The sequence below is a fragment of the Vombatus ursinus genome, unplaced genomic scaffold (assembly GCF_900497805.2).
Source record: "Vombatus ursinus unplaced genomic scaffold, bare-nosed wombat genome assembly UNPS02009205.1, whole genome shotgun sequence".
NCBI classification, from domain to species: domain Eukaryota; kingdom Metazoa; phylum Chordata; class Mammalia; order Diprotodontia; family Vombatidae; genus Vombatus; species Vombatus ursinus.
This window is the reverse complement of record NW_020948983.1, coordinates 46,786,273-46,799,444: the sequence shown is the minus strand read 5'-3', so window position 1 is coordinate 46,799,444 and position 13,172 is coordinate 46,786,273. Positions and strand designations below refer to the sequence as shown.

Sequence of the window (13,172 nt, the reverse complement as noted above, 5' to 3'; positions counted from 1 at the left end):
ATCTATCTATCTATCTATCTATCTATCTATCTATCTATCTATCTATCTATCTATCTATCTATCTATCTGTATATACATATATTTTTTCCCTCCAACTACCCTAATACTAACAAAGGACTCATGAGTTACAAATATCATCTGTCCATGTAGGAATGTAAACAGTTCAACTTTAATAAGTTCCTTTAAGATTTCTCTTTCCTGTTTACCTTTTCATGCTTCTCTTCAGTCTTGTATTTGAAAGTTTTCTATTCATCTCTGGTCTTTTCATCAAGAATGCTTGAAAGTCCTCTCTTTCACTGAATGTCCATTTTTCCCCCTGAAGGATTATACTCAGTTCTGCTTGATAGGTGATTCTTGACTGTACTCCTATCTCCTTTGCCCTCCAGATTATCATATTCTAAGCCCTGCAGTCCCTTAATGTAGAGCTGCTAAATCTTGTGTTATCCTGATTGTATTTCTACAATACTTGAATTGTTTCTCTCTGGCTGCTTGCAATAGTTTCTCCTTGATCTGGGAACTCTGAAATTCGGCTATAATATTCCCAGGAGTTTTCCTTTGGGGATTTCTTTCAGAAGGTGATCAGTGGATTCTTTCCATTTCTATTTTACCCTCTGGTTCTAGAATATCAGGGCACTTTTCCTGGATAATTTCTTAAAGATGATGTCTAGGCTCTTTTTTTGATCATGGCTTTCAGTTAGTCCAATAATTTTTAAATTCTCTCTCCTGGATCTCTTTTCCAGGTCAGTTGTTTTTCCAGTGAGATATTTCACATTGTCTTCTATTTTTTCATTCTTTTGGTTTTGTTTTACAGTGTCTTGATTTCTCATAAAGTAACTTGCTTCCATTTGCTCCATTCTAATTTTTAAGGAAGTATTTTCTTCAGTGAGCTTTTGGACTTTCTTTTCCATTTGACCAATTATGCTTTTGGACCTCTTTTGGCATTTGGGTTAGTCTATTTTTAAGGTGTTATTTTCTTCAGTATTTTTGGGGTCTCTTTTAGCAAGCTGTTGACTTGTTTTTCATGATTTTCTTGCATCACTCTCAGTTTTTCCTCTACTTCTCTTACTTGCTTCTCAAAATCCTTTTTGAGCTCTTCCATGGCCTGGGACTGATTCATATTTTTCTTGGAGGCTTTGTTGTCTTCTTCTGGTTATATGTTTTGATCTTTGCCACCAAAGAAAGATTATATGGTCTGACTATTTTTGGTGCTGTTTGTGCACGATCCCAGCCAATTACTTAAATTTTAAACTCTTTGTTAAGGTAGGGGGTCTATTTCCAGTGTGGAGCTTTACTGTCCCAAGCTTTGGGGGTTTTGTGTGGCTGTTTTCAGAGATACTTCTAAATGTAAATTTTCAGTTCTTCCAGGGTGATACAATCAAGGGCAAAATGTTTACTACTTTTCTGGCCTGTGCTCTGGTCTATGAGTGATCACAAGCACTCTTTTCTGCCTTGGACCTGTGAGAAGGATTCCCTCTCCACTATTATCACAAGCTATACCACGCCAGTGCTCCTCCTCACCCCAGGACCGCCACCTAGAACTGTGACCCAGATCTAAGCATGGGCAAAGCGAGAGAATCCTGCTCAGCACCAGCAAAGAGATCCCTGCAATCCCCCTCTGATCAGCTACTGGATTCTTCCTCAGTCTGTGGGCCGAGAGCTCCAGATATAGCCTCTGCCCTGGGGTTGTGCTGGGACTGGGGCTGGGACCGAGCTTCTCTCTCACTGTGATCACAGATCTGTCTTTCCTACTCACCTTCTAAGTTGTCTTTGGCATTTGTGGGTTGAGAAGTCTGGAAACCACCACAGCTGCCTGTGATTCAGTCTCCTGAGGCCTGCTCCAAGATAACTGAGGCCCAGTCTTTGCCTGTGTGGCCCACACTGAATTGCGTTCCTCTCCCAGTCTGCATCCAGGTTGTCTTGGGCTGGAAATTTGTTTCTCTTTGTTTTTTGTGGGTTCTGCTGCTCTAGAATTTGTTTAGAGCCATTTTTTACAGGTATTTGGAGGGGTTTGGGGGAGAACTCAAGCAAGTCACTGCTTTTACTCCACCATCTTGGCTCCACCCCGATATCATTCTTTTGCTTAAGCTTATACATACTTCATTTTATACAACCCGTTCTATGCATTTTTGAGTTCCTTAATACTCTACATTTCTTAATGCATCATAATATTCCATTAAATGCATATGCCATAGTTTCACATTCTTATACTATAGTTCTCTCATTTTTCACGAAATTGAGGTCCAGAGGGAGGAAGAGTGACTTTTGCAAGATCACATAGTAGCTGCCCTTTGTTCCTGTGGTTATAGCAAAATTCTGATTGCAAATGATTCTTTGGCACAGGAATGCCTTTATCCTGGCCTTATCATATAATGGAGGGACATTTATAATATATGAGTAAATGGGTGTGAAAACATTTGTCTTATTGCTTTAATTATCATTATAAGAGATAGGTGGCACAGTGGACAGAGCACTGGGCCTGGAGCTAGGAAAATCTGAGTTCAAATATGGGCCTTGTAAACTGATAGTTATTAGCTGTGTGAACCTAGGCAAGTCACCTAGCTGCTGTCTGCCTCAGTTTCCTCAACTGTAAAATGGGGACTCAGTGGCACCCACCTTCCAGGGTTGTGAAGATCAAACAAGATAATAAAGTGCTTATTTTAAAGTGCCTAGCCCAGAGTAGGTGCTTAATAAATGCTTGTTTCCTTCCTATGTTGTGCCAAACACTAGGTTATCTCTACTAGGGTATAAGAGGAGGTAGTGGTTGAGGTGGTTTGACTCTTCTGGCACATACATGCCTGTCTTTCCTGCAGGGTACCGTGCCTGCCCTGGTGGTGGCTGTTTGTTCAGCAGCTGATGTTGGCGTTGTTGGTAGTGGGGATGGTAGGTCCAAGGGGCTTTTCAATCCAGGGTGATGTTCCCCACCCCTCCAAGAAATAGCTGGGATATAAAGACATAATGCATCAATAAAATGCTGTTTTGTTTTTTTTGTTTTTGTTTTTTTGCTCTAAAATCATGAATTTCATTTCAGATTCTGCCACTTGCTAACCATGTCACTTTCATGTCTTTGAGCCTCAGTTTGCTTATCTGCAGAGTGGGGATCATAATGCTTACACTACCAACCTTACAAAGTGATTGTGGATATTAAAAGAGATGATATATTAGAAAGTGCTTTATAAATATAAGAAGTTATATGGCAGGAAAAAAAAGTTTGTTGTTGATTTACTATTAATTATTCTAACAGATACTAGTATTTGAGAGTGTGGACAGATTGTGGAGAAAAGAGGTTTTGACTTTCTTCTTCAGCGTTCACGATGGTTATCGTAGAGATTTTTTTAAAGAGAAAAGTAGAGAGTTTATTCAGTTGATACTTTTTTTTTTAAAAAAAGCTACAGTTTGTCTTTGAAGAGATGTGCCAGTCTCATAGGATACTTATTACCAGAATAGATGCTTTAATCAGATTTCTCTCCAGTTACAAATCATCAGGACAGCCTAAATTTAAGAGGAGTATAAGAACAATATTATAATTTATTAAGAGACACTTATATCACAAAGAGCAGATTAAAGAACTATTGAAAGAGTAATGTATTTGTGCAGTGAGATGGGACTTAAATCAGCCCCCACTAGTTTATGTTATGTGTATAACCTGAGATCCAAGAACTGGTGCAGCTTGGTCTCTCCAAGCTGACATTTTTAATAAAGACATAAATGCAGAAATATGATATAACTTAACTCTGTCTTCCAAAAATAGTGAGCTGAGGGGATTGCCACTGTGAAACCAGAAATTAAGCACAATTAACATGTAAATGATTAAGTCATCCAATTTGATATTTCTGAGGCTTGAAATGATACAAAGTACAATGTGACATTCTGGTGTGTATCTGTGTGTGTGTGGTGGTGGTGGGAATTGTTGATGGTTACATTTTTAATTTAGTGTTCCTGGTCCCCAGACTTTTAAACTTTACATATACAAACATACACACATTTATGTATAAATATATTTCCTGGCTAGGTATGCAATCAGAAACCATCTATTACAGGCAATGTAAGTTTATGACAAGTAATTTGCTATTATCACAGCCAAAGTAATTTGGGCTATATTAATGTATTTTCAGTTCAATCAAGCACACAGTGATTGGACATGACACTTTGAGAAAAATTCTAAGCAGTAGTTTTACCAACTGGAACCAAGATATTTATTGGAACAATTTATTCAAATTAATGTATTTTTATTATAGGCAAACAATCTCTTCCTCAAACAAATGTCATTTGGTCTAGGTACTGTATAATTAATTTATGTCTGTCCATTCTATGTTCTCATAACCCTGAAGGGATTCCATCTCCCACTGCCACCATATTAACATATTTCATTACATAGTTGCTAACTCTGTAGCCTCATCTGTATAACTACACAATGTGATTTATCATGTTTAAAACCCACCTTCAATTTTTAAACATCAGAAGCAGAGAAACGGGCATGGCCGTCTAGACAGTGTGGTGGGAAGTTCCCAACCAGAGTTCAGCTTCCAGTAAAGGACATGCAATCCTTCATTTCCTGTAGCTAATGAACGTAGTTTCAGGAAAGTCTGAGGACCTCCAAACGTGGCTTTTGGAGTTTTGTTCAGACAGTGAAATAACTAAATGTGTTTGATTGCGAAAGTCAGAGTTCTTACAGATGTAGAAGACTATAATTTGAATGTGTGAAGTCATTTGGACTTTCATACAAATTTATCACTCATTGTTCCCCACTACATATGCTGAAAACATACATTCTCGCAATCAACCCAGGTCCATAAGCTAATTAAAGGAGGAGGGTATTTGCTTATTTCGTCAGAAGGAGGAAGAGAAGCTGAGGGACACCAGGTTCCGTGAAAGCCCCTAGATTCAGTCTGGGTATTGGCTGGAGAATGAAGAAATACAAAGATTGTACACCCAGCACTTACTTTCTGCTGTCCCTAAGACAATCTTGGGAAACAGGGCCTCTGGTAGAAGGCTAGACTGGATCTTGGTCAATGTTTTATATAATCTAGGAGGCATCCCAATGCAGAGATAGTTAGTTATAAGAAGTACAAATGGAGCTGTAACCAGAGAGCAACATTATATCACCACTTTTTATAGGAACAAGGGACTATGCTAATTTCAATTTGGCTTCTCACACACAAAAATGACTGCTTGGGATGGTAGCAGCTTCAGTTTCTTAGGGTACAGATTGGATTTTTATGACTTCTCAGGCCTCCTTAAAGCACAGCCAGTCATCAGCATTTTGTGGCAATTTAGGATACATAAGTAAAACCTTTCCCAAGAGAGGTACATGTAGAGAAAAGAGGAATTATTCAAGGGAGAAAAGGGGGGGCAGTATTTGTAATGTAACCTGCAGGATTTATTATCAGAATGAGAAAACATTTCTTATTCAAGGACAGGAAAGAAGAGGTGACCAAATCCTTTTGCAACTGTTAAAGAAATCTGTTTGATTTAAGCAAACAGAGTTGAAGTGACCACTAAGAGAAAACTATAAGCACGTCTCTTATCTAAGGATAACAAATACATTTTTACATTAGTGAATGAGATCCTCTGCTTTCCCATGTCCTTGTAGAGGTGGTTATATTTTATTTCTGCTTTAATTCCTATCTTCTATGGTCCAGACTCTGCCTTGGCTTATTGGTAAAGCTTTCCCCAGAGACTATTTTTGTAAGATAATGCCTCAAGAGAGATAATATATGTAAAGTGCTTTGCAAACCTTAAAGCTCAGTGATTATTGTGATGATTCTAGATCACACCGATCTCTTTTTTGAACCCTTTTTATATTTTAACTCTTAAGGCAGTTCTGAAATTTATTGTTCTATAATTGCTTCAAGTGTGTTAGTTTTATCTCAACTGGATTATAAATTCCATGGCGGTCCCTTCAATATCTAGATTCCTATGTGTGATCTGTGACAGGTAGGGACAGTTTTATATATCTCTGTATCACTACCACAACAAGCAAATGCTAGAAATGTGCTCAATAAATCCTTGGTTCATCAGTCAGTTCTGAGATTAAGGATTTAGATTTACAACCTGGCTTGCAAGATGTGCTTTACATATTACTCACAGCATCAATTGGTGCTTTCATTAACTTCTGCTTTATTCATCATGGGATGAATTGTAATCTTGGTTAAATGAGTACATTCTGTTAACATAAGAGATGAAAAATATAGCTTAATGTCTTTCCTTGTGGAAAGAACCATGAAATATCAGTTGGTCATTTAGTCTGATTCTGATTGGGATCTATTTTTCACATATGTCTTACTACAACTATGGATTTGAACTTTCTCTATTCATTGTTTATAGGTTTGCAACAGTTTAGAACAGCCAAGGAAACAGCAGCGTTCTGATCTCAATGGACCAGTCGACAATAACAACATGCAAGAGGTAATTTCATAAGAGGATAGCATTCTGGGCCATGTTTTTAGGTTAATGGTGGTTGGTAAAATTTCAATATTGGTCAAGCTTATTGTTCAGCACTTTTACCATTTGAAACCATGGTTATCTGATGGTTGGTGTAGGGCTGTGAATACACAATTATGGTTCTGGGAGGGTCTAAGCAAGTCAAGTTTTGTTCCAGGAAAGGAGTTCATGTTGGAAGAGTAAGAGGAAGTTCTTACCATGTAATCAGGAGTAGAGCCAGGTTGGTGTAATAGATAGAAAGACAGCTTGGATTAAGGAAGTCAGGGGTAGAAGTCTCACCTCTGAAATACTGACTGTGTTATCCTGGACTAGTACTTGATATCTCAGTTCCTTGGGTAAAGTTATAAGATGACACGTTGCAGATCTACATGTTTGGAGGTTGTCCCAACACTGGGAATTCCTATATTGATGAAATCATAGTGTATACACACACAAATATTGGAATCACGAAGTGTACTTGTATATAATAGCATTATTTCATCCTGGTTCTATAGCATACCTCTGGGAGCATCAGTTCATAGATTATGAGGTCCAGAGAAGAGACATAACCTGCCATATTATTGTTGTTACTGTTCAGTCCTTTTCAGTCATGTCCTTGACCCCATTTGGGGTTTTCTTGGCAAAGATACTAGAGTAGTTACCTCCTTCTCCTGTTCATTTCACGGATGAGGAAACTGAGGCAAACAAGGTTAAGTGACTTGCCCAGGGCCACACAGCTAGTAAGTGCCCAATTATTACATAGGTAGTAAGTAGCAGAACTAAGATTTGAACCCAGATTTTTTTGCCCCAAATTTCAATTTATTCACAATGTGACACGCAACTTCTTACCACATGGTCAACATTACTCTTCCGAACTAACAAAACAGGTTTGTCTTTCCTATCTTAAAATTGTTTAAAGACCAATGTCAATCATAAGTAACCTATTAACTGTGTGGCTTTAAATAAACCATTCCATTTTTTTGGACCTCAGTGACCTTGTCCGTTAAATGAGAGAGTTGGACATTATGATCTCTAGGTTTCCTTTCAGCTCTAAAATTTCCTAAGTTGTCAATGTGGTGGGAAAGCTATTTACATTGTCAAACATTACCCTTTGTTTTGGCTAACCTGATTTTAAGCCCATTAAGATTTTACACTGAGTACCCATATCTTAAGATATAGGCACTCAAGATATTGATTTCCTATGGGAGTCAATGAACCGCGTACCCCAACCAAACATGATGTTGCTCAAGTTGGAGCAATTTTTGTATAGCTAATCTCTTGGGAATGCTAACCACTTATTTTGATTTCTTAACACTATAATTGTCTTATATGGTATAAAATAAGTCTTCCTTACCTATTGTTGCTCTGTTTTTAATATTTCCAAACAGACAAAGAAGGTGGCTTCATTTCCAAGTTTTGTTGCTGGTAAGTGATTGGGGCTATATCATTTTATAACAAAATGGTCAGTTTATTTTACTTCTCAAAAAGGTTATTAAGAAAATAGAACTCAAATATTAATGAAATGTCATAATAAGGTACAACATAGGAGTATTTAATTTGTATAGCGATGCTTAGCCTACTTATTGGAGCTGTTCCATTCATTGTTATGGTTTTTTTTTAATATAAAGAAAACTAACAGTCTGATTCATTTAATTGTTACCTAGCTAATCATGCCATGTGCCAGTATTGATGATTGATTTAAGGAAATGAAATGCTTTTGTTTGAAAGCAGCTAATTGTATGACAACAGTTTCGATCCCAGTGGCTATAATTGCATCCAAACTGACTATCCTGTTGTTTTTCACACTGACATTCTTGTATTATTGCTTTTCCATCTTTTCTTTTTCTTAACATGCAAATGTAGAGGAACAGCAGTTCCTCTACATAAGTTGCTTTAGTCTGTGGCTCAGTTTCATAAGCAAAGTAGAAACCATTTTAATTGGGATAGGTAGATACAGCCTTCTTTGGAGATAGAAAGCGTACCTATCTCCTTACTAGTTAAGCTCTAAGCCTTGTCAAACACGCATTTTATACCCTCTTGATGCTACTTTAAGGGTCTTTGAATATTTGTTTCTGGCTTTAAATATGACCTTAAGCGTCCAGGGGAAAGTTCACCTGTACCACCAGGAACACAACTTGTGTTAGAATATAATAAAACCTTCTGATTTCACTTATTTTACTGCTAGCACAACTCCATTGGCTGGGGAGGGGAGTTCAGTTTGTGTGGGCTTTTCATGTCTATGTGAATTATCTACAGGGCTGAGGTAAGTTGGTTCTCAGATAAGATTATTTGATCATCTTGCTGTCCTATCCTGAAATACCTAGGATCTTGCCCCATGCTGGTTTCCTTCCCCAGTATAAACAAAGATTGTATTAAACTGAATTCCTTAATTGCTTCTCTTTATTGATAAACTTGAATTAATCATACTTTCCCCTTTATCCCTTTGAACTTGGGCAGACTTTCTATACCCAGTCTGGTCCTTTGAGAGTCATAGCTATGAGATGAGAACTCAGAGATTGTCTGCATCCACATTGAATGACCGCCAAGAGGCATTACGTTTGACAGAGTTGCCATTTACCTGTTAATGAGTCTTAAATGAAGGTAAATTGAATCTACTGCTTTTACGCAGATGACAGCAGAGAAGGTATGACTGATTCCCAAACCATCCTACAGGCCTCAAGGGGTTTAGATGGGAGGACACTAAAATGAACTAGCAAAGGGACAGAAAAGTATGTGCTTTTTTTAAAAAGTTCAAATCTGAATGAACTTGTTTGTTTTATTAATTATCCAAAAATATTCTGTTAGTAAGAAAGATTGTTTAAATAATAATGAAATTATGCTCAGTGTTTAGAGGAAGCTTTATAATCCTTAGAATACTGTATAAATCAATTTACCATTTGAAATAATTAAGAATTAGTTATGTGTTCATAATTCATGACATCCTTTTCCCCCCATAACTGATTTAAATAACACTGGTAGTGTGATATGGTAGAGCTGAAAATACATTTGATGTGGAGTGAGAGCAGATCATTTCAAATCTTGGCTCTATTGTTTATTACCTGTGTACCCTTGGGCAAATCACTTAACCTCTCTAGGCCTCAGTTTTTTCATTTGGACTAAAAATTGTGAAACAAGTGAAGTTTTTCTTTGTTTCCCTCCCCTACAAATTTCTAGTCTAATCCATAAACTTCTTTCCGTATGATAACATTCTTCTACTGGTTATACTCTGACCCTAGATAATTGGTGTGCTCATATTCCTTCCCAGGACCTAAGCTTCACACTATTGTATTTAATTCAGGCTTTAGCATGGATAATTTTCTACTTTCAAAACTTGCCTTTCCTGTTATAGTCTTAAAGGGGTCTTCCTCTCAACTCGCCATCACTAAAAAGGTAATCTGATAATAGCTAGAACGTATGTAATTTACATTTATAGACAATTTTACATGTATTATCTCATTTGATTCTCCTAATCGTCCTGTGAGATATATGCTATTATTATGCTCATTTTATAGAGGCTAGGAGATACTGAGTGACTTGCTCAAGGTAACAGTAGTAAGAGCCAGTCCTTCCATCATGCTCCTATCCCCCTCCTTTCTACATGTCAGGATAAGAATGGAGTCCAAGAATAAGTAGTCCTTTTTTTTTTTTTTTTAAATCTCTTTCTGCCTGAGCCAAAGGCTAAAGGAACTAGAGACCAAATAATTCGGGGAAATTCCGGCTTACCAGATCTCTGTAACTTTTGGTCCTCCTGAGTCTTGATTTTTAGTAGGGTCATATTTACTATTATAAATTCATCATTTAGCTTAAGACAGAAAATGGAGACATATAGAACTTGGGTGACTTGCCTTCAAGCTTTAAGGAATTATCACTTTGAGACTCAAAATATAGATGAGATCAGCTTAGGTGAGTTATGGTTAATCCCTAATTCATTTCAAATTACCTTGAAAAGAGAAAATTGAGTTTTTGTGTTTCTGTGTTTTAGAGGGGATGAGTACTTTGGGTAGGGAGTTGAATCTCTAAGATGCCTTGAAACTCTTCAAAGGATGGGGTAGCTGGGTGGCACAGTGGATAGAGCACCGGCCCTGGATTTAGGAGGACCTGAGTTCAAATGTGGCCTCAGACACATAACACTTACTAGCTGTGAGACCCTGGGCAAGTCACTTAACCCCATTGCCTAACCAAAAAAAAAACCCTAAAAACCCCAAAAAAAACTTTTCAAAGGAGTCATCTGAAGACACTGAACACTGTAAATCATCAAAAGTGAAACCAAAGTATTTTATCTCCTTTGATCCTCATAATAACCCTTTGAGTTGGGTAGGGCAGAAATTATTAGCATTTCACAGATGAAGATACTAAGGCTCGGAGAGACTGAATAGTTTTTCCCAAAGGTCACACAGCTGATAAGATTCAGATCTGGGGCTTGATTGAATCTGATTTCGAATCTACTACTCTTTTTCCAGTATTTCACACTTAACTCCCTTGACTGGTTTATATGCCTAGAAATGGGGGACATAACTAGATGAGCTTTTGAGCTCTCTTCTACTGCTTATCTTCTTTTATTCTAAGCCATTCTAAACTATGACTTTAGTAACTTGAGAAAGAAAATCTTTTTTATTTTATATGACTTGAAAGGAAGTGAAGAAGGAGGCAATGGGGAGATATACCTCCATGAGAAATATTTCCATGCAGAGCAAGTGCTTTGTATTGGTATTGTTGGAGCTCTTTGAGCTCATGTCAGCAAGCTAACAGCTACTGGGGAGTTCCTTTATCAATAGTTAGATTCAGTGGTTTGAGAGTGAGTTAAAATCAGGGACATTATCCAGTTCATGCTCAGTTATGTAGGGGGGTGGGGTATGGATACAGCTTTAGTCCTCTGGGTGGGGGAGTAGACTACCCCCAATAAAGGCACATACACAGGGCTAAGTGCAAACCTCATGGACTACATTTACAGATAAGAAGTTCCCTCCCCGACTATACTGCAACTTCCCCTCCCCAGCCTCCCCGCCATCTTTTAAATTTCACCCTGGGGTCATTACAAACTAGACTTTTCACCATTGCTGGGCTGTCTCCAGGGACCACAGAAGAAAGGAGGGCTGGTACAAGTCAAATTGAGCCTCCCTCAGCATGAGGGAGCACAATTGCATTTTGCTGCTTTCAGAGCAAAGGAGAAAGGCATGTGAGACAAAAGGAGAGACATGAAAAGACTCCGTTTGAAGTTCAGCCAAGAAATCATACAATTGTATATACAGTATTTTTCTCACACTTTCTTTTGTAGGGAGGGGCATTGAAATGAGGGGGAGGGGAACAGATCTTCTAAACAGTACAGTCGTTTTGAAATGAGCCCACTGGCCCATGTGTAGGACGAAGCCCTTTAGTGTATGACATTTCAGTAGGATCTGGCCTCCATTTAGACCCAGCCCCTTAATTTCCCCCAAGGTAGCCATGAAGAATGGGCGCTGTCTGGTCTGAAGGGTGTTCTAGGTTACAATTGCTTTTGGCAACATAGTTTCCCCCAAACATGTGAGCTTCAGCTAGTATTAAATGACACTTTGTCTAACTTTCCTCTCAGACATCTTCTTTCAAGTACAGTGACTTAAAAAGCTTACTCCTAAAAATGATTTTCACAGTATTTTGTGTCTACCCCACTGTCACGCTGACTATTTGATTCTCAAATGGCTCCTGTGGTTATTTAGTCATTTCAGTCGTGTCCAATTTCTCATGACCTCATTTGAGGTTTTTCTTGGCAAACATACTGGAGTGGTTTGCCATTTCCTTCTCCAGCTCATTTTACAGATGAGGAACTGAGGCAAACAGGGTTAAGTGACTTACCCAGGGTCACACAACTAGTAAGTGTCTAAGGCTGGATTTAAACTCAGGAAGATGAGTCTTCTTGACTCCAGGCCCAGCATTCTATCTCTTGTACCACCCAGCTGCCCCTTAAGGGGTCTCCTATGGACTGGTCTATAAACTCTGGGCCTTTTAATTTAATGGAAAAATACATCTAATTTATTAGATTAGCACGTCAGTCAATCACTTCACTATCACTATATCACAATCACTAGCCTTCACCCTCAAATAGTTTATGTACATCTGTAAATATAAATAAACAAAATCTACATAAAATGAATACAAGGAGGAAGGAGGTAGAGCACTTGCAACTTGGCTAGAGTGTAGCACAGATCAAGAAAGGCTTTATGTTGCAGGTGGTGCCTTGAAGGAAACCAAGGCAGAGGTGACTTGGGAGTGCCTTGCTGGCAGGAGGGGATTATTAGGGCAAAGAGCCCAAGAGATCAGAGATCATAGGATCATAAATTTAGAACTGGAAGGGGCCTTAGAGGCCATCTCTTCCAACCCCCTCATTTGGCAGCTGAGGAAAAAGACCCGAAGATGGCAAATGACTTGCCCAATATCATACAGATAGAAAGAGGAAGGATCTGAATCTAGGTCCTCTGACTCTACCATGTGTCATGTGTGAGGACCAGCAAGAACACCAGATACAGATACTGTTGTAGTATTCATTATAATATTTAATTGGCTCAATGAGAATTTCAGATATCTAAATTGAATTTTGTTCATAATTCATTAAATTTTCTAAGAATAGGAATTAACCTGTAATACTTGGATAGGGACAGGGAATAGACTTGCGATTTTATTAATATTGGGAAATCCCAAGTGAGGAAACTTCCTTTATCAATGCAGGTTGCATCTCTGCAACCTGTAGTCTTAGAGAGCCATCAGAGTACTAAGAGGTT

The 13,172-nt window shown here is 38.2% G+C and overlaps 1 protein-coding gene across 2 annotated transcripts in view; it reads left to right on the top strand.

Annotated features, from left to right (window-relative positions):
• Window positions 1–13,172, top strand: part of APBA2 (amyloid beta precursor protein binding family A member 2) — a 133,479-nt gene that overhangs the window by 34,409 nt on the left and 85,898 nt on the right. For both annotated transcript variants that reach the window (XM_027851938.1, XM_027851937.1), the window contains exons 2-3: window positions 6,325–6,405; window positions 7,809–7,845. In XM_027851938.1, the coding sequence (XP_027707739.1) occupies window positions 6,325–6,405; window positions 7,809–7,845 (118 nt within the window). The remainder of the gene's footprint in view (window positions 1–6,324; window positions 6,406–7,808; window positions 7,846–13,172) is intronic.